This window comes from Onthophagus taurus, chromosome 5 (assembly GCF_036711975.1).
Source record: "Onthophagus taurus isolate NC chromosome 5, IU_Otau_3.0, whole genome shotgun sequence".
In the NCBI taxonomy this organism is placed as follows: domain Eukaryota; kingdom Metazoa; phylum Arthropoda; class Insecta; order Coleoptera; family Scarabaeidae; genus Onthophagus; species Onthophagus taurus.
The window spans coordinates 2,892,754-2,917,167 of record NC_091970.1 but is presented as its reverse complement, the minus strand read 5'-3'; the positions used below and the strand labels follow the sequence as shown (position 1 = coordinate 2,917,167).

Below are 24,414 nucleotides of genomic sequence, written 5' to 3'. Positions count from 1 at the left end.
GAAACTGCTTTCAGAGGGTGAAATACTGTTGGCAGAAGACCATAAACTGTTTGCAAAAGACAGAAAGTACCTATAGAAGATTAGATACTGCTTGGAATAATCTAGAAACTAATTATAGAAATGAAAAGTATATATATATATATATATTTGCAAGCACCGAAGCCTTAATAAAATATAATTGCATCATATTTAAATTATTTTATATATACTTTTCATTAATAAACTTAATATGGTGATCTTGGAGACTACTTTAGCCTGATTATAGAAAGTTAAATACTGTTGGTAGAAGACTAAAAGCTGCTTGTAGAAGATAGATACTGTCTTAATACGGGTTACGGAAGACTAAATACTTTTGGCAGAAGATATATACTGCCTATATAATGCCATAATGTGCAAGTAAAATGACTTCTTTTCCAAGATGCTGTTTTGCAATTAGAATATCTCAAGAATTTTTTGCTGCTTTTTGAATAGACTAGACTTACATAACATTTAATTGAAATCTTGTTATGGAACAAAATCGCTTTAATAGCGAAATAATTGTATGGTAGATAGTTTCATTGCACGCCATCATCTTTCGATTACGTTATGGTCAAAGAGGTAATCACTCATATTAATATTAAAGCAGGTCCGTATTCGGTTATTTTACTCGAACACGAATACGGGTATAATTAAATAAAATGCACTGGGAACACTAAATTACGATTAGCTATTAAGCTGTCCGGATTTAATAGGCTTGCATTGTTTATTACGAACGTAATGTATGTTCCTACTTTTTAATCACTCATCATTAATCAACGCGAATGTATATGTATCGAACTCGTTGTTTATTTATACAAACGCATTACGTTTAAATAAGGGATTTTAATCGGGTTAGATTTTAGGTAGACCCATAGAATTTAATAATCTTTTTTTTTGTTGTAATAAAAGTCGAGTTACCGTGTGATCCTCGTTTAGTACCGTTTTATGGCGAATCGACCAACGTCGCGAAACGAAACGCTTCAAAAGCTCGTCAATAAGCGCACATGTGTCCCCTTAACGAAATCACGTGCCGGAAGTGCGAAAACCAGATCGCATTAGTACGATATCCTCCAAAACTAGTTCGGGAGTTCGTTTCGATATGATGGTGGGAGCGGTAAAAATCGAAAATTAACGATGAAAACTGGTGGACGTTGAATTGAATGGTCGATTTCGTTCTTTTTCAGGCTGTCCAGGACAGAATTTGAACGACATGGACATGCCAGTCAACGAGCGCGTCCCAAATTTTGTAACCCCAGGTCAAACCTATAGGATAGCAACCGGAAGCACCGTCGTATTACCATGCAGAATAACCGAACCAGGTGAGAATTATTATTTATTATTAAATATTATATAATATCAAGAGCACCTGCTTTTGGGACTTTCTGTCACGTTTATCCTTTTTTTGTATCCGGATAAAACGTCTAGTGCACCTGCTGTGCCAATCCGATATTTCACATTTTTAATATTCACCGATATGCAGCCGGATAAAAGAAACATGCCGATACCGTACCGTCCCGTTTCCGAGAGGGAACAATCTTTTAAATTTAAATTTAAATTTAAATTCATCGTATTGAGAAAATTCTCAGTTCTCGTTTACGTCAGCACGTTTGAGGGAAAGACGTCTCGAAGTTAATGCGTCTCACACTTGAAAATAACTTCTAAAGGGATTTCTTTTTGTTCCCTTACGAATTGATTGTATAGGCGAGGAAAAAAAAATAAATTTTCCTTTTCCGCCTTTCCCAAGTTCCTTTTTATTTTCGTAAATATACAAAAAAGAAAAACTTGGCAACTTTCCTTCGGGGACGATGATGAAAACTGTTTCCCGGGTCGAGAGGAGGATTCAAATATTTATAATGTCAATTTCTAGAGTAGATAAAGACCGCCGTCAAACGACCGACGTTGACCCAAAGCAATTTATCAAAGTCTCTGCCGTTGCGAGGCGAAATATTTTAATTAAATCGATAGGGATGGCGTTCGCCCCATTGTTTTTGGCACGGCCGTGATATTAAACGCCCCGCTTTATGACTGATTTAATTTAAAGATACCGTTAATAAAAAAATCCCAATTACAACGGCCCCGTTTACTCTCGTTTACAAAAGCATCTCTTTTCTTACTTTTTTTTGCTTTCTTATTGATGCAGGAAGCTACGTTCTTGCTTGGAAAAGGGGGATAGCCGTCCTTACAGCTGGTCCGGTGAAGGTCACTCCCGATCCTAGGGTCAGTCTTCTACCCGGCTCTTCGACCGGAAATGCCAATCTTCCAGGTATTCCTGGATTTTCTGGCGGGAGCTATAGCCTTGAATTAAAACACGTCCGACCACAAGATGCTGGAGATTATGTTTGTCAAATTGGAACGATGGAACCAAGAGAAATTACACACACCCTTGAAATATTAGGTAAGTAATTAATCTATTTTATTATATTCTAAAAAATGTTACCCCAAAACATCAAAATGTGACAGTTTTTGAAGGTCGCTTTACGACCGAGGCGCTACATTTTTACCGTATCGATACAAAACATGAAAATTTTTTAAATGTAAAATTTTATCTGAAAATATGTTAATAGAAATGACTTCTAAAAAGTGTTGTACTCTTTTTACACTTAACACGAAAGATGCATGATTTATACTAACTAAACCGAGACGCTACATTAATACTATATCGAAACCCTATATCATCCCTAATGATATTAAAATACCATTATCTTCATACCGTATTGATTATTCATATGAAAAATCATTTATAATTCATTTTGAGCCGAGGTCGCTTACGGGCGAGGCTCTAGATTTACAAAAAGAACCGTTTAATAAGGCCTAATGATATTAAATGCTGTTATCTTAATACCGTATTGGTTGTTTATATGTCAAAGTATCGATAATCTGTTATGAGCCAAGGTCGCTTGCGGACGAGGCTCTAGATTTACGAAAAGGATATTTTAATGAACCCAATGGAATTCCTAATGCTATGAAGTATCATTATCTTGATATCCTTGATTGCTTATATGCCAAAGCATTGATTATTATTATTATTTGTTGTAGATTCACAAAGAGAACTGTTTAATGAACCCTATTATGGTATTAAATACTATTATCTTGATAACTTACTGGATACTTATACGCCAACATCTTATCTTTTTATCTGACAACATCTTAACAGAAATGACTTTTTAGAGTGCTCTGCAATTTTTTTATACATTAAGACTAAAAATGCGTCATTTATAGTTATTAAGCCGAGGTCGCTTGCGGCCGAGGCGCTACATTGATACCATATTGACGTATAATAACTCATTTTCTAAAATTGTATGGATCCTTTCTGCCAATCTTCTTTATCTTCTTCTCTTTTTACCTCCCAGACCGTTTACAAAAAGGATATTTTAATCCTATGTAATCCCTAATGATATGAAGTATCATTATCTTGATATCCTTGATTGCTTATATGCCAAAGTATTGATAATTCGTTATGAGCTGAAATGGTTTGCAGCTGAGGTTCTACTTTTACAAAAAGAAAAGTTTAAGAAAAAAAATACCTTATTTAAAGTTATTAAGCCGAGGTCACTTGCGGCCGAGGTGCTACATCGATATCATATCAATACGAAACCTGAAAATATACTTCTTATCTGACAACATCTTAACAAAAATCACTTTTTAGAGTGCTCTGCAATTTTTTTATACATTAAGACTAAAAATGCTTCAGTTATGGCAATTGAGCCGAGGTCGCTTACGGCCGAGGCGCTACATTGATACTATATTGACGTATAACTCATTTTCTAAAAATTTATGGCTCCTTTCTGCCTATCTTCTCTTTTTTCTTCTCTTTTTACCTCTCAGACCGTTTCCAAAAAGGATATTTTAATCCTATGTAATTTCTAATGATATGAAGTATCATTATCTTGGTATCTTTGGTTACTTATGTACCAAAGCATTGATATGTCGTTATGATCCGAGGTCGCTTGCGGCCGAGGCTGTAGATTCACAAAAAGAACTGTTTAGTGAACCCTATATCATTCCTGATGGTATTAAATACTATTATCTTGATAACTCACTGGATTCTTATACGCCTAAGCATTGATAATTCGTTATAAGCCGAAGTGGCTTGCAGTCGAGGTTCTACTTTTACAAAAAGAACAGCTTTAAAAAAAAAATGTCTGTTTTGAAGTTATTAAGTCAAGGTTGTTTGCGGCCGAGGTGCTACATTGATATCATATCAATACGAAACCCGAAAATGTACTTCTTATTTGATGACATCTTAACAAAAATGACTAAATGCATCATTTACAGTCATTAAGCCGAAATTGCTTGCGGCCGAGGCGCTACATTGATACCATTTTGGCGTATAATAACTCATTCTCTAAAAATGTATGGTTCCTTTCTGCTAATATTCTTTCTCTTTTTACCTCTCAGATCGTTGGGTTTGTTGTTTCCGATTAGGTTTGCCTCTGACATATTTTGTCTGCTTCCACGAGTTTATTTGTAACACATAGTGTTTGGAAGGTTATTATGGCATTCACGGACGGTGTTATGTCAAGAGGAGTTCTTAATTCTGTCTTATATGGTCTTTTTTGAAATTGTCCTCACGATCTTCGTTTTATCTACTCAGAATTTGTTCGACCAAACAGTGCACATTCAAGCAGAAAAATTCCAGTGTTTGATTACCAGCTTACATCTTAAATTATGCTGCAATTATCGCAGCGTCTATCTCCCTTTGAAATCATATTTCTGTACATGGTGGATAAGTGGTTTCTTTCGAATTCGGAGAATTTTCCAAAACTTTCGTTAAACCCCATGCAAGTTATATGGACTCTGACTAGTATGGAGCTCATAGAAATCAAGAAATCTTTATGGCTATTCTGCCAGATTTCTAACCTCTTGTCAAAACCAGGGTTTCTTCTCCCGCTACCAATGTTCTGCCAGATTGTTATCATCCTTAACTTCTAACCTAGTTAATTCATTTAATCAAATATAATAACTCATACAATTTTATTAAAATGAATTGTTAAGATTTCTCTTATGATAAATAAATCTTATTTAATTCTTTCTAATTATATATAAGTCGTAAGAATTTTCATTCGCAATCGAGATAGGGTGCTGAAAATAATTATTCCTCACGGAAGCAATTAAGCAAAAGTAATAAAGCTCAACGTGGCAGGACCCGGTGAGATATAGGGGCCTACATATGAAACCCTTAAAACGGGTGCAATAAACCAACGTAGCTCGGGTTACGACGTCAGCTAAGAAGGAACCGGGCGGACGTGTATGGGCACCTTGAGCCAAATTAAACCTCTAAAATTCATTTAAGACGTCTCAACCCGAGGGATCCCCTATAGGTCGCTCGCTCACATTTACTAGTTACGGGCGGTGTATTCGGGGGAGTCCCGAACGTGCAAGAGGACAACGGAGAGATGAGTATAAAGCTTCTTCCTAAATAATTGACGAGAAGATATCGGATTTAATGAAGGAATTTGATTCCACCGTGGTTTTCAGTAATTAAATATTTAATTAAAAAAATCTTTTACTACTAAATCAACGATTCGATTCAGCGTCAGGTGGTAAATCTGCAGTTTGTTTACATTCGTCGTGATTTCAAGCTGGTTAAATTGCTGAGTAAAGCCCCCGGATTTAATCGGTAATTTCTGCGTAATTGCGACCAGACCTCGGAGGTATTTTTGCGTGTTAGGGGTAAGTAACCGTGGCATTTGCATCGAGTAACGAGGGGTTGCTACATTACCACATTTTTCCGAATCTCCACTTTTCTCTTTCTCTCTCTCTTTCTCCTTCATTCTTCGTATGTACCTGTGTATACAAATGGGATAGTATCACGACCTATTACTTCCACAGGAATATTAAACTACCTTTCAACACGCATAACCCAACTTACGTGACTTCTGTTTGAGCCTAAACTATATATTTAACGGAAAAACATTTTTTTTTAGTTCCACCAAGAATCCACTACGTTTCTCACACCGGTTCGTTGGATGTCCTACAAGGAGCCACCGTTAAAATGGAATGTAGAGCGTCGGGGAATCCCGTCCCAACAGTTGCGTGGACGAGAAAAAATAACGTTCTTCCAAGCGGGGAAAGAACGGTGCAAGGATTATCTTTGGCGATTCAACACGCCGATAGGCACTCAGCTGGGCAATATCAATGTTCAGCTGGAAATGGGGTTGGGGAACCCGATACGAAACATATTACATTAAATGTTCTTTGTAAGTTAACAAAAAAAATTAAATATTTATATTAATTAATTTTTTTAATTTAGATGCGCCTGAAGTTGAAACTGAGCGTTCCGTTGTGCATACAGGAATTGGATTAGAAGCCCTCCTCGTTTGTATAGTTCACGCGGAACCATCTCCTCAGGTATAAAAAATCGATGAATAAATAAGAAAATACATTTTTTTATTCGAATTATTTTTCTTGGATAAAGCTCTCTTGCGACGACCTGTTACAAAAGTGGCAAACTTTACTTCCCAACTGCTTTTTCCGGTACCAGATAAAGTAATCATAACTATAATAAAAATGAATTATGTTTTCTGGCTGTTGGAATAGTAGCGATAAACTAGTTTTCCTTCCATCTAGTTGAAATCCTGAATTATCATCCAATTCAAACAGTTTTTTAATCCCTTTGTATTTCTACCCCTCCTTTACGTAGTTTAATTTGTAAACAATGTTGGTTTGTAAAAGCTTAGTGGTGCATTCAATTATCTTGTTTGTGTGTTCTTGTTCGGTTTTAGGTGCTGTGGTTCAAGGATACCGCCCAGCTAGGAACAACGGAACAACACGCGTCCCACGCCAGAGGCAATCGTTATACTTTGGTAATAAGGAACGTAACGGCGGCCGACTTCGGAAATTACAGGTAAAACCCCGGACTAAAACCGTGACACTCGGCGCGGTGGCGTTTTGCCCGCGGTTAAACTGTAATTACGACCCCCTCTTAATCAGTTTTATTAAACGGGACCCTCTAATATCCTGCAAGGGTTATTTACGCTTTTGCCGGCGGTAACCGCTCATAACTGGTTTCTAATTAGAGCGAATTAGCAAAGTCCCTCGTGTCGCGTTTCCGTTTCCAACGTTTCTACGATGGCGGTGTTACTGTTTAATTGGAGTTAATTTCCCGCGCGGGATTTTTGGTGAAGTTTTGATTTGTGTGCCGAGTGCAATTAGTTGCAGGCATCGCTATTTTACGGTTTTCCACAGTTCCAATTTTTTTTTTTTTCTATTTTGGGTGCATCACTTTTTTTTCAAAACCTAAAATCAATCATTTCAAAATAATAACGAGGTTGAAAGACTTCATTTGAACCAGATCAATAAAACAGTATGTATTGATGCTTTTATGTTTGTACTGATATATCAATGAGTGTGAACTTACAAAAATCTGAAGAAATCGGAAAAAGTTGGACAGCCGAGGTCGTTTACGTCCGAGGCAGTAAATTAGGTACATAAATTTTAAAGTTATTATTGTATATCATATATCATTGATGATCGAGAATGCTTAAAGCCGAGGTCGCTTGCGGCCGAGGCAGTAGTTTAGTGTACAGGGTGTCCCAATTTCGATGTCCGCATAGGCTATCACCGAAACTAAAAGAGATAGAAAAAAAGTAGCTTACATGTCATGATCTCGTTTTTCGAGAAAATGCTAATGCCGAAAACTCCGAACAGCTATCGTCTTTTGTTTTCGCCCTATCGGCAAAAACTGAAAATTTTGCGAAAACGACAATCACGAATATCTCACTTATTATCAAAGATGGAGTATTATAAATAAAACATTATATGGGCAACTTTTTACGAAGAATTCAGTGTTAAAATTCATTTTGTTCTATCTAAAAGTAATGTATGTATTTAAAAGTTATGTTGCTATGGTGATAACCATACATACTATGATGGCACATAATGTATCAAATAATTGCTTAAGTTTGTATTTAAAAATTCGATAACAACTCTGGCATTATGTGCTGGTACGAAGCACCAGCATGTTAAGTGTCAAAGTATAACAAAACTGAATAAAACTTTACAATGAACTTCGAAAATTATGAAAAATGTAACATGATGGAATGCTATATGTTATCAGATAAGAATGCGACGTTAGCCACGGAATTATATTTCATAAGGTATCCGGAATCACGTGCAAAAACATACCAAAATGACCTGCAAGAAGATGACATCTTGCAGAGAAATTGAACAAGACGTCTGACCCAAAAACCGCTGCTTCCGAATATGAAAGAAAAATAAGTATAAACAATACAAAGCGGGGCTAACTCATTATTTACGTGCCGTCAATCTAAGATTAGAATTTTGTAGATAATATTTAGAAAAACTAAATAATCTGCTGTTTGTTCAAAATGTCATCTGGACCGATGAAGTCTCTGAGTGTTCAAAGAAGATTAGGATTCAATGTATGATGTGCTCTTTTAGATAATAGAATTTTGGCATATAGTATCTACCATAAAAACTTAAACTATGGTAAATATCTCAATATATTAAGGCAGCACATTGAGCCTTTGGTCGAAAATTTGCCATTAAATATGTTTCAAATGATATATTTTCAATATGACGGAGCACCAGGACATAATGCCAGAGTCGTTAGTGAATTTTTAAATACTACTGCAAACTTTGGCAATAATTGGAAACAATGTTTTCCATCATGGTATGGTTATCACCATAACAGCAGTTAAGTTTTAAATACATACAATAGTTTCAGAAAGAACAAAAAAAATTGATACATTATATTCCATCATAGTATGTATGTATGGTTATCACCATAGCAACATAACTTTTAAACACATACATTAGTTTTAGATAGGACAAAATGAATTTTTGTTAATTATTTAATAACTATAAGAAATATACCCCACAAACTATATATATTTGTTATCAGAAGAAAATAACAAATTATTTTAGGTCATAGCCAACTATGGTTTCCATTTAAAAAAATAAAGTTACGTCTAAAATCTCGAAAATAAAAGATGGGAAAAAAATTCTACCTACGCCACTGAATTCTTCGTAAAAAGTTGCCCTTATAATGTTTTATTTATAATACTCCATCTTTGATAATAAGTGAGATATTCGCGAATATCGTTTTCGCAAAATTTTCAATTTTTGCCGCTAGGGCGAAAACAAAAGACGATAGCTGTTTGCAGTTTTCGGCATTAGCATTTTCTCGAAAAACGAGATCATGACATGTAAGCTACTTTTTTTGTATCTCTTTTAGTTTCGGAGATAGCCTATGCAGACATCGAAATTGGGACACCCTGTACAACTTCTAAATTCCCTTTTGTAATTCCCTTTTATAATTAACGATTAAAAAGTAAGAAGCCGAGGTCGCATGCGGCCGAGGCATCAGATTAGGTATACAACATCTTTAATTTTATTAGGTTTATGAATGATGATGGAACAAGGTTGGAGCCGAGGTCGCTTGCGACCGAGGCAGTAATTCAGTGTACAACTTGTACATTCCTTTCTGGTGTATAATCAACGATTAGAAAGTAAAAAGCCGAGGTCGCATGCGGCCGAGGCATCAGATTAGGTATACAACATCTTTAATTTTATTAGATTTATGAATGATGATCAGAGCCACGACGTTTCGGGCTGTTGATGTCACCATGTGTATAGAGCAGCGAACAGGTTATAGCGTAGTAGTAACATGCTTGTATTGAACACATCGATGTGCCGCAACGTAACGATACTGGTTGAATGCTGGCCCATGTAAAATTTGTTGGGGGGTTCTCTACGGTGCAGCGTTCAATACGTGTTTGGCCGATTGTCCGACTAAAACTCAACCAGTAGCGTGGTATACTATATGTGGCATGATGTGGTCCATGTGGCCCGAGTCTCTGCCGTAAGGCGACGAGCCGCCAGTGAGTTGCCCGACAACGTCGTGGCTTTGGTGATGATGGAACGAGGTTGGAGCCGAGGTCGCTTTGGACCGAGGCAATAATTCAGTGTACAACTTGTACATTCCTTTCTGGTGTATAATTAACGATTAGAAGGTAAAAAGCCGAGGTCGCATGCGGCCGAGGCATCAGATTAGGTATACAACATCTTTAATTTTATTAGGTTTATGAATGATGATGGAATAAGGTTGAAGCCGAGGTCGCTTGCGGCCGAGGCAGTAGTTAAGTACAACTTTTAACTTCCTTTCTGGTATATCATTAACGATTAAAAAGTAATAAGCCGAGGTCGCTTGCGGGCGAGGCTCTAGGTGAGGTACACAACTCTTAAAGTTTTCAAGTACATCATTGACAATCCAAAATGCTGAAAGCCGAGGTCGCTTGCGGCCGAGGTATTAGATTGAGTATACAATGTATAACATTTTTTCGAGTTTGTTAATGACGATCGTACAGGCTTGCAGCCAGTGTTGCAATTTGTACGATAATTACCGCACATGTACAGTAATTCCACAAAATGTACGGTGTACGGTCCAAAAGTACCATACAAAAAAAATATACGGTAACTTAGAAATCTGTAATTTAATTTAACGCTAAAGTATTCATGTAACTATGTATTTGAACATCATGAAAAAAAAAAAATATAAATATATAAAATATATAAAATTTACACATTAATTATTGATTTATAAGGCCGTATTTATATTACGGGATGTATTAAGAGATATAAATGTATTATAAACAGGTTTTGAGTTACATTTCTTCCCTGAGTCACCGAAAAACCCTGTATATTGTATACCCAATCTAATGCCTCGATCGCAAGCAACCTCGGTTTTAAGCATTTTAAATCGTCAATGATATACTCAACATTTCAAAATGTGTGTATCAAACCTAGCGCCTCGCCTAGTTACATTCTAATCATTAATTATACATAAAAAAAACCTTGAAAGTTGTACACTTAACTACTGCCTCGGCCGCAAGCGACCTCGGGTTGTTACTTTCTAATCGTTGATTATACAGGGTGTCTCACGTAACTGGTTCGTTAGAACTTTTTCATCTTCCACTATTCGTAGAGATTTGAAATTTTGGTAACATGGGTTGTTCATTCGGAACTTTCGATCTAAAATATTTTCAAGATGGCCGCCAATCCGGTCTACCGGAAGTAGACCATAACTTCGCTATTTTAAATGGAATGCTATAGTTTTTATTACACACTTTAATTGTACGTAAAAAATAGGTTGACTTTCATAAAAGTTATTGGTACCTAGCGTTTTTTGTTTTCGAGTTATTTTGGTTTTAAACTTTTTTTGGTAAATTTCAACATGCTCTTTAAAACTCCATATCTCAGCCAAAGTTCATTCAAAAAAGATCTACTTTGGCACGATTACTCTTCAGAATAGATTGCCATTTGTTGTATCGGAGTATCTTATACAGAATGGTCAAAAATTGAATTACTGTTTCTCCATATTCAATGGCGAGAAAGTCGAATATTTTAAATGGAACGCCCCATATTTTTTTAGGCTATCAGGAAGAGAATTTAATTCTCTACAAATTATCTATACACATTCCCATACCTATTTATTGTAGTTTGCCTCATATTGCGATATTTATTAAAATATGCATGAAATGCAGGTTTTTTTTATTAGAAAGCTATGGAATGTTGACAGTTTTTGGTCCATGTTTGTATTATTGTTGCCATTAGTTAAAAGTTAGGTAAACCAACCCAACCCAACCTAACGACCATCACGAGGAAATATTTCAAAAAATTGATAATGAATCTATTAGTTCTGGATATATCAAGACCAAAAGAAATCGCACATTTCCGGTCACCAGTGATGAAGACAACGAAATAAATAATTTAACGTATTTTATTGCATTTCCAAATTTACTTTAATAACAAATTTATATTATGAATTTATATTTTTATTCAAAACTAATTTTTGTCATTAACTTTTTGTTTTAATAGTTTCATTTATTTGATCTTCTGTTTGTTATTTTTGATAAGTAAAAGCTAGTAAACTAAAAGATTATCAATCGTAGTTAATAGTACAAATAATAATAGAAATAAATTAAACAAATAACTGTCAAAATGTTATGGCCTTACTTTCTAATTGTTGATTATACATTAGTAAAGAAATCAAAAATTTGTACACTTAACTACTGCCTCGGCCGCAAGCGACCTCGGCTTCTTACTTTTTAATCGTTGATTATACATCAGACAAGAATCTAAAAATTTATCCACTTAACTAATGCCTCGGCCGCAAGCGACCTCGGTTTCAAACTTGTTCGATCTTGATTAATACACCTGAAAACAACGTTAAATTTTATTGTTTTAATGTTTAAATCCAGAATTTATAGATTATAATTAGTGTAAAAACTTTAGTCGTAAACATACCGAGGACACCAAAATATGTCAGTATTAATCAACCGAAACGAAGTTATCGCAACTCATCAAAACGATCGATTAATTAAACATGTCAGGACGTGGATTCCGTGTCTATTAAATCTCTCCCCCAGTCTAATTTATGGGCCAATGAACCGTATGGTTTCTGTATCGGAAATACATTATGTAGAAATACCGGTCCATTTCCATTCAAACCAATTCATTCAAACACGTCGAGTGTTGTGTTTGAACGAATTATCCCGCGAATATCAAATCGGTTAATTAAATTTTTTTCTTTCAATTAAAATTTCTTATTGTTTCAGTTGCGTTGCGAGTAACGTTCATGGGAAAAACCGCGGTCATTTAAGTTTAACTGGAACCGCTGGGATTGCCGCTTTCGATTCTCCGGTTATTAGCCCAGAAAAGGATTCTTATAATATATCGTGGTCGGTTAGTAGCCACGCAGCCATCTTGGAATATAGATTATTCTTCAGGCAACAATCGCGACATCGAAGAACTCACCACACACCGGAATCATCAAACTCCTCCTTCGTCTCGTACAAGAATGATTGGAACAGTATCGTTTTAAGTAAAACCAGCGGAATTAACACTGTTTTACCACCGTATCCCGGAGTTACAAGACAACGAGATTTCCACATGCTCAAGAATTTACAACCGGGAACCAGTTACGAAGTTAGAGTTCAAGCTAAAAACGCCCATGGATGGAATAAGATTTCACCGACGTTTCATTTCACCACAAGATCAAACGGTAAGTTTAATTTTAACAAAAAAAAAATAAAAATGATGCCAATCTATCCGTTGATTCATTGTGAAATGATAAAAAGTGAAATAGCCAGATTGGAAATAGTGTTAATGACGTATTGTCTGCGCGTTTGTTCGATAAACTGTGTTATTTATCAGAGCGAGAGCTTTCGCTTTGAGAATTGAAAGCTGTGTAGCGGATTGAAATGCCATTTCAAATCTATCCGATAGATTGGCTTTCATTTGTAATCTCATTTTTACGATTCACTAAAATTAAAAATTTAGATATAGAAAATATGGTTGAACCGTCAGCTCAACCAGCGGTTTACGGCAACAAACAACAGGGATTTTTCCCTTTCAGCAGTTCATCAACGCAATTTCAACCGACAACGGTGTTATTATTTTTAATTTTAATAATCACATCAGTGAAGTGTTTTATAATATAAAGTGTATAAAAAAAAAGAAAGTTTGAAAACTTTAAAAGAGATAATTCGATGTGTCTGTGTTACCCTTTAAAATGAAATGGTTCGAGTGTTAATTTAGCGACTAAAAAGTAAATCGCGATTCACCAAACGTCGATGTATAGATTGATCTCTCACTTTTCGATGATGAAATACGCAATTTTTTATTTCGTTTCGTTTCGATTTTGTTGAATTAATCACCTGAGTTAGAAATTTTGGGCCCGTTGCGTCAATCACCAAATAAATCAGTTTTTAAACCGTTTCAACCATTTCAACCGCAGTCGATTCACAAACATTTTGCAACTACCATTATATGCCCTTTTTACGCCAGATTTAAACCGGCTTGTATCGGCTCGTTTTCCGAACACGTAGACAAACCGACCTGTCACTGAAGACCGATTTATATTCAGGGCGTGTTGTGTGGGGTGCGTTAAAAAAAGCGCTGCCAAAAACATTTGTAAGGGGGTGAAAACGATTTTTTTTGATAATATTAATCTTTCAATAACTAATATATTGCTCGAGATACTTCGAATAATAAATACACTTTTAGGGAAAGAATCAAATGAAGATAATTCTAAATTTAGTGTAAATATAGAAAATTTCTGTTCTTAAATAATTAGACATACAAATTTTAAAGTTATTATAGTATATAATTGATGATTTAAAATGCTTAAAGCCGAGGTCGCTTGCGGCCGAGGCATGAGATTAATTATACACCATATAAAATTTGATTTATATACATTTTGAAGACTGTTAGTATATCATAAATGATTTAAAATGCTTAAAGCCGAGGTCGCTTGCGGCCGAGGCATGAGATTGGTTATACAATATACAGGGTGATTCATAAGTAATGGGCCAAATTGTAAATGTACGTTCAGGAGGCCAAAATAATAATATTTTCATTAACAATAATGGGTCTTAGTCTGCTCCTTACTGAGATACAGGATGTTAAAGCGAAAAAAATAAAATAGATTTTTGTTAATAGATCAGCTACTTTTCTACATAATGACTCATAGTTGACTTATAGTTTTTGTAAGGGTAAACAATAATGTGTGAGAGGATTTGAGTTAACTCGTAGATGTCGCCACATGCGCCATATGAATTAGATGAAATCAGCTACAAATTTTTTATCGCTCATTATTTTACAACATACTTGTTTAATTTGGATAGCCCCATCATTTCTGTAGAAAAAAGCTATATTAACGATTTTCGAGATATTTGAATTTTACTAATTCACTACACTACATTTCACGGTGGTCGACGTAGCATTAATCTGTTAAGACACAAGCATGGCATGGAATGTTGACATTTACCTAACCGTAATTGATAATTGATAACAATATTAAACTGAAACCATAAAAAAATTACGTAATAAAACAATTTATTGTACGCCAGTTAATAAAACGAAATACAACATTAGAACAGACTTGAACTAAGACCACTTACGACAACTGTTATCAAAACCTACATGTTAATGTTGTGCGAAGTTAAATTAAATTTAAGCTTAATTATGAGCTACTGCAAAAGGTTTTCAACATGACCACCACCAGCATTTATACACGCATTTAACCGTTTGGTTAAGGATTGTCTGACTTTAAAAAATGTAGCAGGATTATTTCGTATTGAATTGGCTGCATCTTGAATTCTATTCCATAACTCGTCTCGTGTATTTATAGTAGGTTCAGCATAGACCATTGATTTCATGTAACCCCACACATGGTGGCCACTGAAATTCACTACCACGTCCAATCCAACGGTGAGGGAATGTTTCATTCAGATGTTCGCGCACAGCACGTGAAAAATGTGGAGGAGCACCGTCTTGCATGAACCACATATTTCTTCTTAGTTGTAATGGAAGATCTCCCAAGAGGTCGACTAAGTCATTATTTAAAAAAATTAAATATGACTCTCCATTTAAATTAGGAGGTAATTCAACTGCACCACACATTTATTTTAAACTCGTGCTGGAAATGTCTATCTTTTTTTAAACGAGGGTTTTCGGTTTCCCAGGCATGACTATTTCGCCAATTAAAAACTCCGCGTCTGGTAAAGGTTGCTTCATCCGTGAAAAGAATGTTATTTAGGAATGTTGGATTATTATTCAATTTTCCTTTTAGCCACTGACAAAATTGAACTCTGATTCGATAATCTGTTGGAAGTAAATTTTGCACAGGTATAAAATGATAGGGATATAAATTTTCCTTGTGTAAAATTCTAGTCACGGATGGTTGGCTTATTCCAGTTGCTGCAGACAATCGACGAGTGCTTATTTCAGAATTTTGCGCAATTCTTACCAAAATTTCATCTTCTTGCTGCGGAGTGATAATCTTAGGACGTCCTGTATGATATTTTGGACGAAATGAACCTGTTTCACCCAATCGATTATAAATATTTTGAAATATCTTCCGGTTTGGCTGCCTTCTGTAAGGGTACATTTCACGATATTTTCTGGATGCTGCTTGCCCAGAAAAACGTTCTTGTGCGTAAACGCATAACATGTCTCTCATTTCTTCGTTTGAAAAGTGATTATGTCTCGGCATTTTGATTTATGTTAGGACAAGAATGAATCAGTTTACTTAACAATAAAATGTTTTAAACTATTCATTAAACGTTTCATAATTCATATGGCGCATGTGGCGACATCTACGAGTTAACTCAAATCCTCTCACACATTATTGTTTACCCTTACAAAAACTATAAGTCAACTATGAGTCATTATGTAGAAAAGTAGCTGATCTATTAACAAAAATCTATTTTATTTTTTTCGCTTTAACATCCTGTATCTCAGTAAGGAGCAGACTAAGACCCATTATTGTTAATGAAAATATTATTATTTTGGCCTCCTGAACGTACATTTACAATTTGGCCCATTACTTATGAATCACCCTGTATAAAATTTTGTTGTGTTTATCAAAAACGATCAAACAAATTTTAAGCCGAGGTCGCTTGCGGCCGAGGCACTAGATTTATATACATTTTGAAGACTGTTAAGTATATCATCAACGATTTAAAATGCTTAAAGCCGAGGTCGCTTGCGGGCGAGGCACGAGATTGGTTATACAACATATAAAATGTTGAATGTGATAGAATCCATGTTGCAAGATTTATACAGGGTGTCTCAGCGAGACCGGTCATTAGACGTTTCTGTAGTTCTGACCAAAATAAAAAATTGAGAATTCAAACTTAAGTAAACTGACCGGCAAAAAAAACCGGCCACTATAAATTTGCCACAACTTCAAAGCTGGGTTTCTCGTGAACCGCGCATTCGATTTTGATGATTCTTTTTTTAATGGAAAGGTTGATTCTTCTGTAATAATCCTGCTATAGAAATTTTCGTTCAGATTTTAATTTGAGCATATACGGGGTGAGAAAAATGAGAAAAACTTTTATTCTCGAAATTTGTAACACCCTGTGGGGTGCAGCTGCTACAGCAGAGGATATTAGAGGGCAGTGACCTTCACGTTTGTAAAAATGGCTTTACATCTGCATAATGTTTTTTTTTTGTTGTATGTTACAGTTAATGCGCATTCTATTAATGTTTAAATTCTCTATGGTATGGTGGAAAAACAACATGAGTTGAACCATGCCATAAGATTGTTCTCATGTATGAATCTTTTATGTTTTTTTATTGGCAATTATTTAATTTTATTACAGTTTAAAAAATAAACAGTAATATTTTTTGTTTTTTCTTCAATGATTTATTACAATGATTTTTTTTTTGGTATGCTAGGAGAACAATAAAGCAGTTTATTATTATTATTATTATTATTATTATTACCTGGAATCAAACAGTAGCCCAATCTGTTCTGAGCATTTTCTTTTTTTATTCACTCTATTATCTCTGTTACTAACGAAGATGCAGTATTTTAAAGCGATCGCCTGTGAAAACAAGATGAGTGACAAATAGTAGTTGATGACCGTTTTATTGTTCTAAGCAATCGTAGAACGACAGCTGTAGAGGCTCAGCATCGTTTTCAAATGGTGCGTGCTGTTGATGTCAGTGAGAGAACCATTCGCTGAAAACTTGCTAGAACTGGTCTGGCTGCAAGAAGGCTGCCAAAGGGCCGAGGCTGCTTCCTAGATATCGATGTGCGCACTTACATGTGAATTGGGAGATCGAGCAATGGAGGAATGAGTAGTGCAATGGAGGTCCTTTTTACGGATGAGTAGTGGTTTTGTCTACTATCACCCGATAGTCAGGAGCGAATATGAAGACGTTGAAATGAAAGATTTGTGGACTATACAATAATTATGAAACGCGAAAGTTTCGATGGTGGTTCTGTGATGGTGTGGCCGGGTATTTCCAAAGAAGCCTATACAGATTTTTAATCATTGTTAAAAGTGGCGCCTTAAATCACTGACCTTGAAAAGTAAAACTGGGCACCCGAAACAGTTTTGCAGAAGCACTTACATTTTCTTAGAATTACAGAATTGCGTACGTCCATACGTTCATTATTGTAAACATCTGTTCTCAGTTCTAATATGCGGTAAAAACAAAGACAAATAAACAAGAAAACAAATTTAATTTAATGTAATAATTAATAATAACACGAAAATTAATAGCGTGTGTGCCCCCAACGAGCCAAAGTAACGTCATGTAGTCGGCATCGAACTGATTAGGTTCGTAATTGATCCCTGAGGAATTGCGGTAAACTCTTTTTCAAGAGCAATTCGTAACTACTGAAGGTTGTCCGGTAGGACAGGACGACGACGAATGCGTCTCTGAAGTTGGTCCCAAAGATGCTCGATAGGGTTAAGGTCCGGGCTGCACGCTGGCCACTCCATCCGTTCAATACCCACCTCATCAAAATATTCGCGAATCACACGTGCTACGTGCGGTCGCGCATTGTCATGCATTAACATGAATCCGTCACCAATAAAATGGGAATAGGGCACGACAGCTTCTTGCAGAATATCTTGGATATAACGGTGGGCATTTAGCGTGCTATTTTCAACAAAGATGACCATCAGGTGACCGGAGACAAAATCGGGACTCGTCAGTGAAGAGCACCTTACCCCATTGTTCCATTTTCCAATTCGTATGTAGGCGCCCAAATTGAAAACGTGCTCGCCGATGTCTCTGGAGCAGCCGCTGTCTTTTGGCAGGTCTTCTTGCAGTTAGATCACTTTCAGCAAGTCTTCGACGAATGGTTCTTTTACTTACGTCAACCCCACGCACCATTTGAAGACGATGCCGAGTTTCTACAGCAGTCGTTCTACGATTCCTCAGAGTGTTTAGCACAATAAATCTCAATTAAAACATCTTCAATTAAACTAATAATACGCGCAACATCAGTTATTGACAACGGCATCTTTGACAACTGTCAATTTACTATTCGAAACAACTGACATACGCTACCATTATCAATTACGTTCTCTTCGTCTAAAATATTTTCAGTTTTCTAGCATTTTCTTAAATGGAACATTGTATATTTTTACATATTTGGATTTGTCTGTTTTGAAGGTTTATAAATAACTTTACTTTTTGCAATTTGATTCGGCCGTTCTCGAGTTAATCGAATTTTTCTAGAAAAATCTGCTCCAGCGGACATTTGTTCAAAAAATCATAGAATACTCGATTTTTGAGATATCAATTTAGGATTCAGAACATGCTTAAACAACATGATGGAGTATGTTTTGGTGCCAAGAACGGCTGTCTAGATCGTTTGGTCACTTTACTATGACACGTTAACTTTTCGAAATTTGGAAGCACCATAACTTCATTTTTTTAAATGGCACCCCCCATATTTTATTACTTAGTCGTCTTCGGCGTCTCATTTTACATCTTTTCTACTCCATATGTCCTATGCCTAACATTAATAGTTTGAGAAATAATTAGGGTTTTTTGAAAAATGCTCACATATATCGATATTAACCTAGTGTGCCATGGAAAACAAATGTTTAATGACTTATTGACAAACGTCAAAGTCTGATTTACGTTGTTTGATGCTTGTGAGTCTAAAACCAGTTAAAATGGATATTAATAACGTAAATAATGATTATACAAATAAAGAAATCCATAATTTATTTTTTGTGCACAAAAAGTGCGACAAAGTTCTTAGTAGAACTTGCAGAATGTTTAATGAAAATTATCCGCATTTACCTCCGATGACAAAAGATAAATTTAAAAGAATAGAAGCAAATTTTTTGCATTTTGGACGAATTAATCACGTGTTAAACTGACCAAAAAATGTAGTAGATAATGCAACGGAAGAGGTGAATGCCTTGGCTTATTTCGAGCCCAGTCCCAATACCTCAATTCGAGCTGCCAAAGAAGATCTAGGAATCATACTACGAACTTTGTCGCGTTTTTTAGGAATAAAAAATAAAATAAGAATTTCTTGATTTGTGTACATATTATTTTCGTTATTGTTATCGATTTTAACTCTTTTCAGTACTAATATTAAGGGACATAACAGATAATTATTTGCTCACATGCATCAAGTGACGTAAACAAGTGAGTCTTTGACAAGAACTCATTGAGAAGGCTTGTTTTTCATGGCACACTAGGCTAAATATCCATATGATATGTGTGCATTTTTCAAAAAGACCCTAATTATCTCCTAAACTATTAATGTTAGGTATGGGACATATGGGATATAAAAGATGTAGAATGAGACGCCGAAGACGACTAAGTAATAAAATGTGGGGGTGCCATTTAAAAAAATGAAGTTATGGTACTTCCAAATTTTGAAAAGTTAACGTACCATAGTAAAGTGACCAAACGTTGTAGATAACCGTTCTCGGCACCAAAACATACTCCATCATGTTGTTTAAGCATATTCTGAATCCTAAATTGATATCCCAAAATTGAGTGTTCTCTGATTTTTTGAACAAATGTTTTTGAAAAATTCGAATAACTCGAGAACGGCCGTATCAAATTGCAAAAAGTAAAGTTATTTATAAACCCTGAAAATAGACAAATCCAAATATGTAAAAATATACAGGGTGTTCCATTTAAAAAAATAAAGTAGGTGGCGACTTCCGGTACAACCGGAAGTGCAAGAAATCTGAAAATATTTTAGTCGAAGAGATCGTAATTGATAATACTTAAGTCTGAATTCTCAAATTTTTATTTTCGCCAGAACTCCAGAAACGTCTAATGACCGGTCTCGCTGAGACACCCTGTATATAATTAAGAAATAAAAGACAAATAACTTCTTTCTTGATTTTTTTATTAAATTTCCTCGGTACCGGTTTCGACTAAACAGTCATCCTCAGCCGGTCAAATAAATCTAACTATGAAACATCATAATGAAATAAATCATGCATAAAAATTCTTAGTGAAAATAATGGAAGGTGATTAGCTTTCTCAAAAAATATATCAAAATTGAACATAATGTGTGTTTTAAAAAATCAAAATAGGCTTGTTTCGCCGTTTTTGCAAAATAATGTTTATAAGTGTTTTATTGAATTTATTACATAATGTTACCACACACTGTACAGGATTCGATGTCCAAATATAGTTTCCGAGGTAGCCGATTTGGACATCGAATTTGAACCACCCTGTACAGAGTGTCCAAATTTCGATGGGTTTGCAGGGTATCTCAGTTATTATGAAAGGTAGAAAGTTGCGGCTTTCGCGAACCTGAGCTACTTTTTTCTGAAACTTACAATGGCGTAAACCAGATTTTCATAGCCCTCTTCGTTTTTGATATACAGGGAGTGTTTCAAAATTTACGATTTTCAAACACAGCTATTCGGAAACGTAAAAACGGGTTCTAATAGATTTTTTCACGTAAAATCCAATGGTGCACGTAGAATTTTTCTAGTCATTGCGGTTTTTGAGTTATAAAGAGTTAAGTATTTTAGCAGTTGAGTATTCAGTATTTGAGTTGTGTTTATAACTCAAAAATCGTGATAACTAGAAAAATTCTACGTGCACCATTCGATTCCACGTGAAAAAATCTATTAGAACCCGTTTTTACTTTTTTACTGAGTTTCCGGATAGCCGAGATACAGGCAGTGTCTGAAAATCGTAAATTTCAAACAATCCCTGTATATCAAAAACGAAGAGGGCTATGAAAATTTGGGTAAGTTTCACAAAAAAGTAGCTAAGGTTCATGAAAGCCGCAACTTTCTATCTTTCATAATAACTGAGATACCCTGCAAACCCATCGAAACTTGGACACCCTGTACACTGAAAAACCTTTAAAATTTGTGCACCTGACCTAGCGCCTCGCCCGCAAGCGACCTCGGCTTCAAAGATTCTCGATCATCAATGATATACTAAGAAACTTTAAAATATGTCTTTCCCATCAACCACCTCAGCCGCAAGAGACCTCGGCTTCATATTTGTTCAAGCAACATTAAGAAGAAGAATTCGGCTTCATACTTTCTAATCGTTAATTATACACCAGAAAACTTGGCCGCAAGCGATCTCGGCTTCAAGCATTCTCGATCGTTAATAATATACTATAATAAGTTTAAAATTTGTATGCCTAATCTACTGCCTCGGCCGCAAGCGACCTCGGCTTTAAGCATTTTACATCATCAATGCTATACTAAAAAAGCTTTCAAATTTGTGCGCTTAAGCTAGTGTCTCAGTCACAAGCGACGATATTTTATAGCTCCTCATACAGCTTGGTTTTCTCAATCAAACGTCAGTAAAGAATGTGTCATAGTTGTTTACCTTTAATAAGACGTAATGTTTTTTTATTTCGAGTTTCTCAGCAAGAGCTCTCTCCCTTTGTCTCTCAGGCAAGTTGCAAGTTCTAACGAGGTAAAGAAGTTTCTATTGGTGTAGTTTATTGAACCATTTAGATCTTTCTCAGGAGGAGTTGAGAAGTTTGCTCCATCTAATAAATGTTTAAAAAACTTACAGTTCAATAATAAAAACGCTACTACAATTTATTACCTTTCAACTCCGAATACCTTAATATTATTTAAGCAAAACTAAACATGTTTAAACTCGATCATAACACCGCAACAGTTGCATATAACCACTTTTCTTATCAGCGTTCGATTCTCAACGCTTGAAACTGAGTGTTTTGAGAAATAATTTTGAATTATAAAGAAGATAAAGCTCTATATTTACACTAAATTTGAAATGAAACTTTTCCTTATTGGTATTTTATAATTAGGGTTCAAACTTATTATTGACATATCAAAAATGTTTTCGCCCAAAATTTCTAACAAAGAAACCCCCTTAGTGTAACCAACACCAAAGAAATCCCGCTTAACTTCTCCTTAGCCTCTATCGTCACCATATTAAATTAAAAAAAAATTATTAATCATAATAGAAACTCACTTATACGTACTTTGTATATAAAGACTGACATATTTTTATAACTGGTGCAATAACTACCTACTTAAAAATTAATAAAAGAACGATAGTTGTAATTTCCTAGGAGATAAGTAATAAATCTAAGTCGTGTTTATCGCACAGGTACTTCTACAACAAAAAAAAACTCAATGTATATATGGCTTATTTAGAGTTAAAAATAAAAGTGAAACGGACTCTTTTTATTTTTTTCTCTTTTCGACGTTTCACCAACCCAAAACGAGAAACATTTTCCCTTCCCCTAATTATGCTGAGTGGATGCGACGCCCGACGCCGCATTTATCACAACTTCGGAATCGCTACGCGTGTAATAAATAATAACTGGTGATAGTGATAAATGTGAAGAGATAAATTTTCTTTACAAAATCCACCTTTTTATGTTACGTTGTGTTGCTTTTAACCCATCAAAACAATTTGAATTTCGGTTACAAAAAAAAATAATAAAAGAAAAGCGGGATTGTTGTAATGCAAGGGGTAACATTATCGTAGTACATCTTAGCGTTATTGGGTCGCGAGGCACTCCAGAAGCTTTACTGCCGTTGTTTTATGGCCCGAAAATGATTTACTCCCATCGCGCCACCATTCCGCACACCATAGCCATATTTATGACCGCGCCACTACACTAAAGGATTTTACGGGCGCATTTTAGGGGTCCCCATAAATATTTTAGTCACTCCTTTTACGATCTACATTGTCTCAGACACCAAATATCGTCTCTTTGGAAGTGAAATAATCAAAAACTACAACGTTGAGGGCGAATTTCACATTAATTTTTAATAAATTAATTAATAATAATTGGATCAAAAATCTAAAATGCTTTAATTTAAATCCAAACACGACTAAGTTATCTTAATTGATTCGCTAGTTATTTTAGTTTTCGTATAAATAATAAAAAGAGATAGAAAACAAAATGGCCGCCTGTCATTGTTGACGTTTCAGGGTAATTTTTCATTTTTCCACCAAAACTAACATTCTTGGGTATCAATTCGAATTAATCCGACCTCCTCTATCCAAATTTGGTACTACCGATTGATTTTTTTAAAAGAAAATTTTATTTTCCATGCACTTAACAATAAAACCGGGTTGGATTCGATCGAATGGCAATTTTCCGTACTCGATACAAATCTGATGCACTCGCTGAACTCGGATTAAATTGAACGGAAAATGATCCGTACATTGCGGAAGGAAAAATCACTTATGTAGATCTCAACAAAAAGTGATTTAAAAAAAAATTAATTAAACTCAAAGAAATAGTTAGAAATAGTCTAAATCTAAAAATGAGTTAAAAAAAGGAACCCTCTTACCGCGTGGCGGCAAACACAAGAGGTAAAATTGAATAAAACCCGGCATTAAAACGGGACCAAATTGGGCTCGGCGGTTGCGGGCCGTCTGCGACCCGCCGGAAATGCTGCGAGAAGAAAAAGGGGCGGCTTCCGTTTCGGGGAAAAACGGCTTAAACGCCTCTCAAGGTTTTCTCATAAAATTTCCAGGGCTCCAGAGACGCCGAGAAAATATCGTGGACAAAGAAACAACGAAATGGGGAGGAATTGGCGAGCCTAATGCTTCACCTAAAGCGGCGGGGTCAAACTGGAGTTTCTGCTTTGACCACGTCGAGGTCAAGAAAAATGAGCA

The 24,414-nt window shown here is 35.5% G+C and overlaps 2 protein-coding genes across 3 annotated transcripts in view; one reads left to right on the top strand and one right to left on the bottom strand.

Moving 5' to 3' along the window:
* Nucleotides 1-22,961, top strand: part of LOC111426546 (limbic system-associated membrane protein-like) — an 80,078-nt gene extending 57,117 nt beyond the window's left edge. Inside the window, exons 2-8 of the mRNA XM_023061115.2 lie at nucleotides 1,203-1,337; nucleotides 2,159-2,413; nucleotides 5,946-6,218; nucleotides 6,272-6,369; nucleotides 6,744-6,865; nucleotides 12,600-13,045; nucleotides 13,324-22,961. Of these exons, the coding sequence (XP_022916883.1) occupies nucleotides 1,203-1,337; nucleotides 2,159-2,413; nucleotides 5,946-6,218; nucleotides 6,272-6,369; nucleotides 6,744-6,865; nucleotides 12,600-13,045; nucleotides 13,324-13,484 (1,490 nt within the window). The 3' untranslated portion in view covers nucleotides 13,485-22,961. The remainder of the gene's footprint in view (nucleotides 1-1,202; nucleotides 1,338-2,158; nucleotides 2,414-5,945; nucleotides 6,219-6,271; nucleotides 6,370-6,743; nucleotides 6,866-12,599; nucleotides 13,046-13,323) is intronic.
* LOC111426169 (uncharacterized) overlaps nucleotides 1-24,414 on the bottom strand; it is a 259,435-nt gene that overhangs the window by 204,504 nt on the left and 30,517 nt on the right. The gene's annotated exons all lie outside the window — the stretch shown is intronic.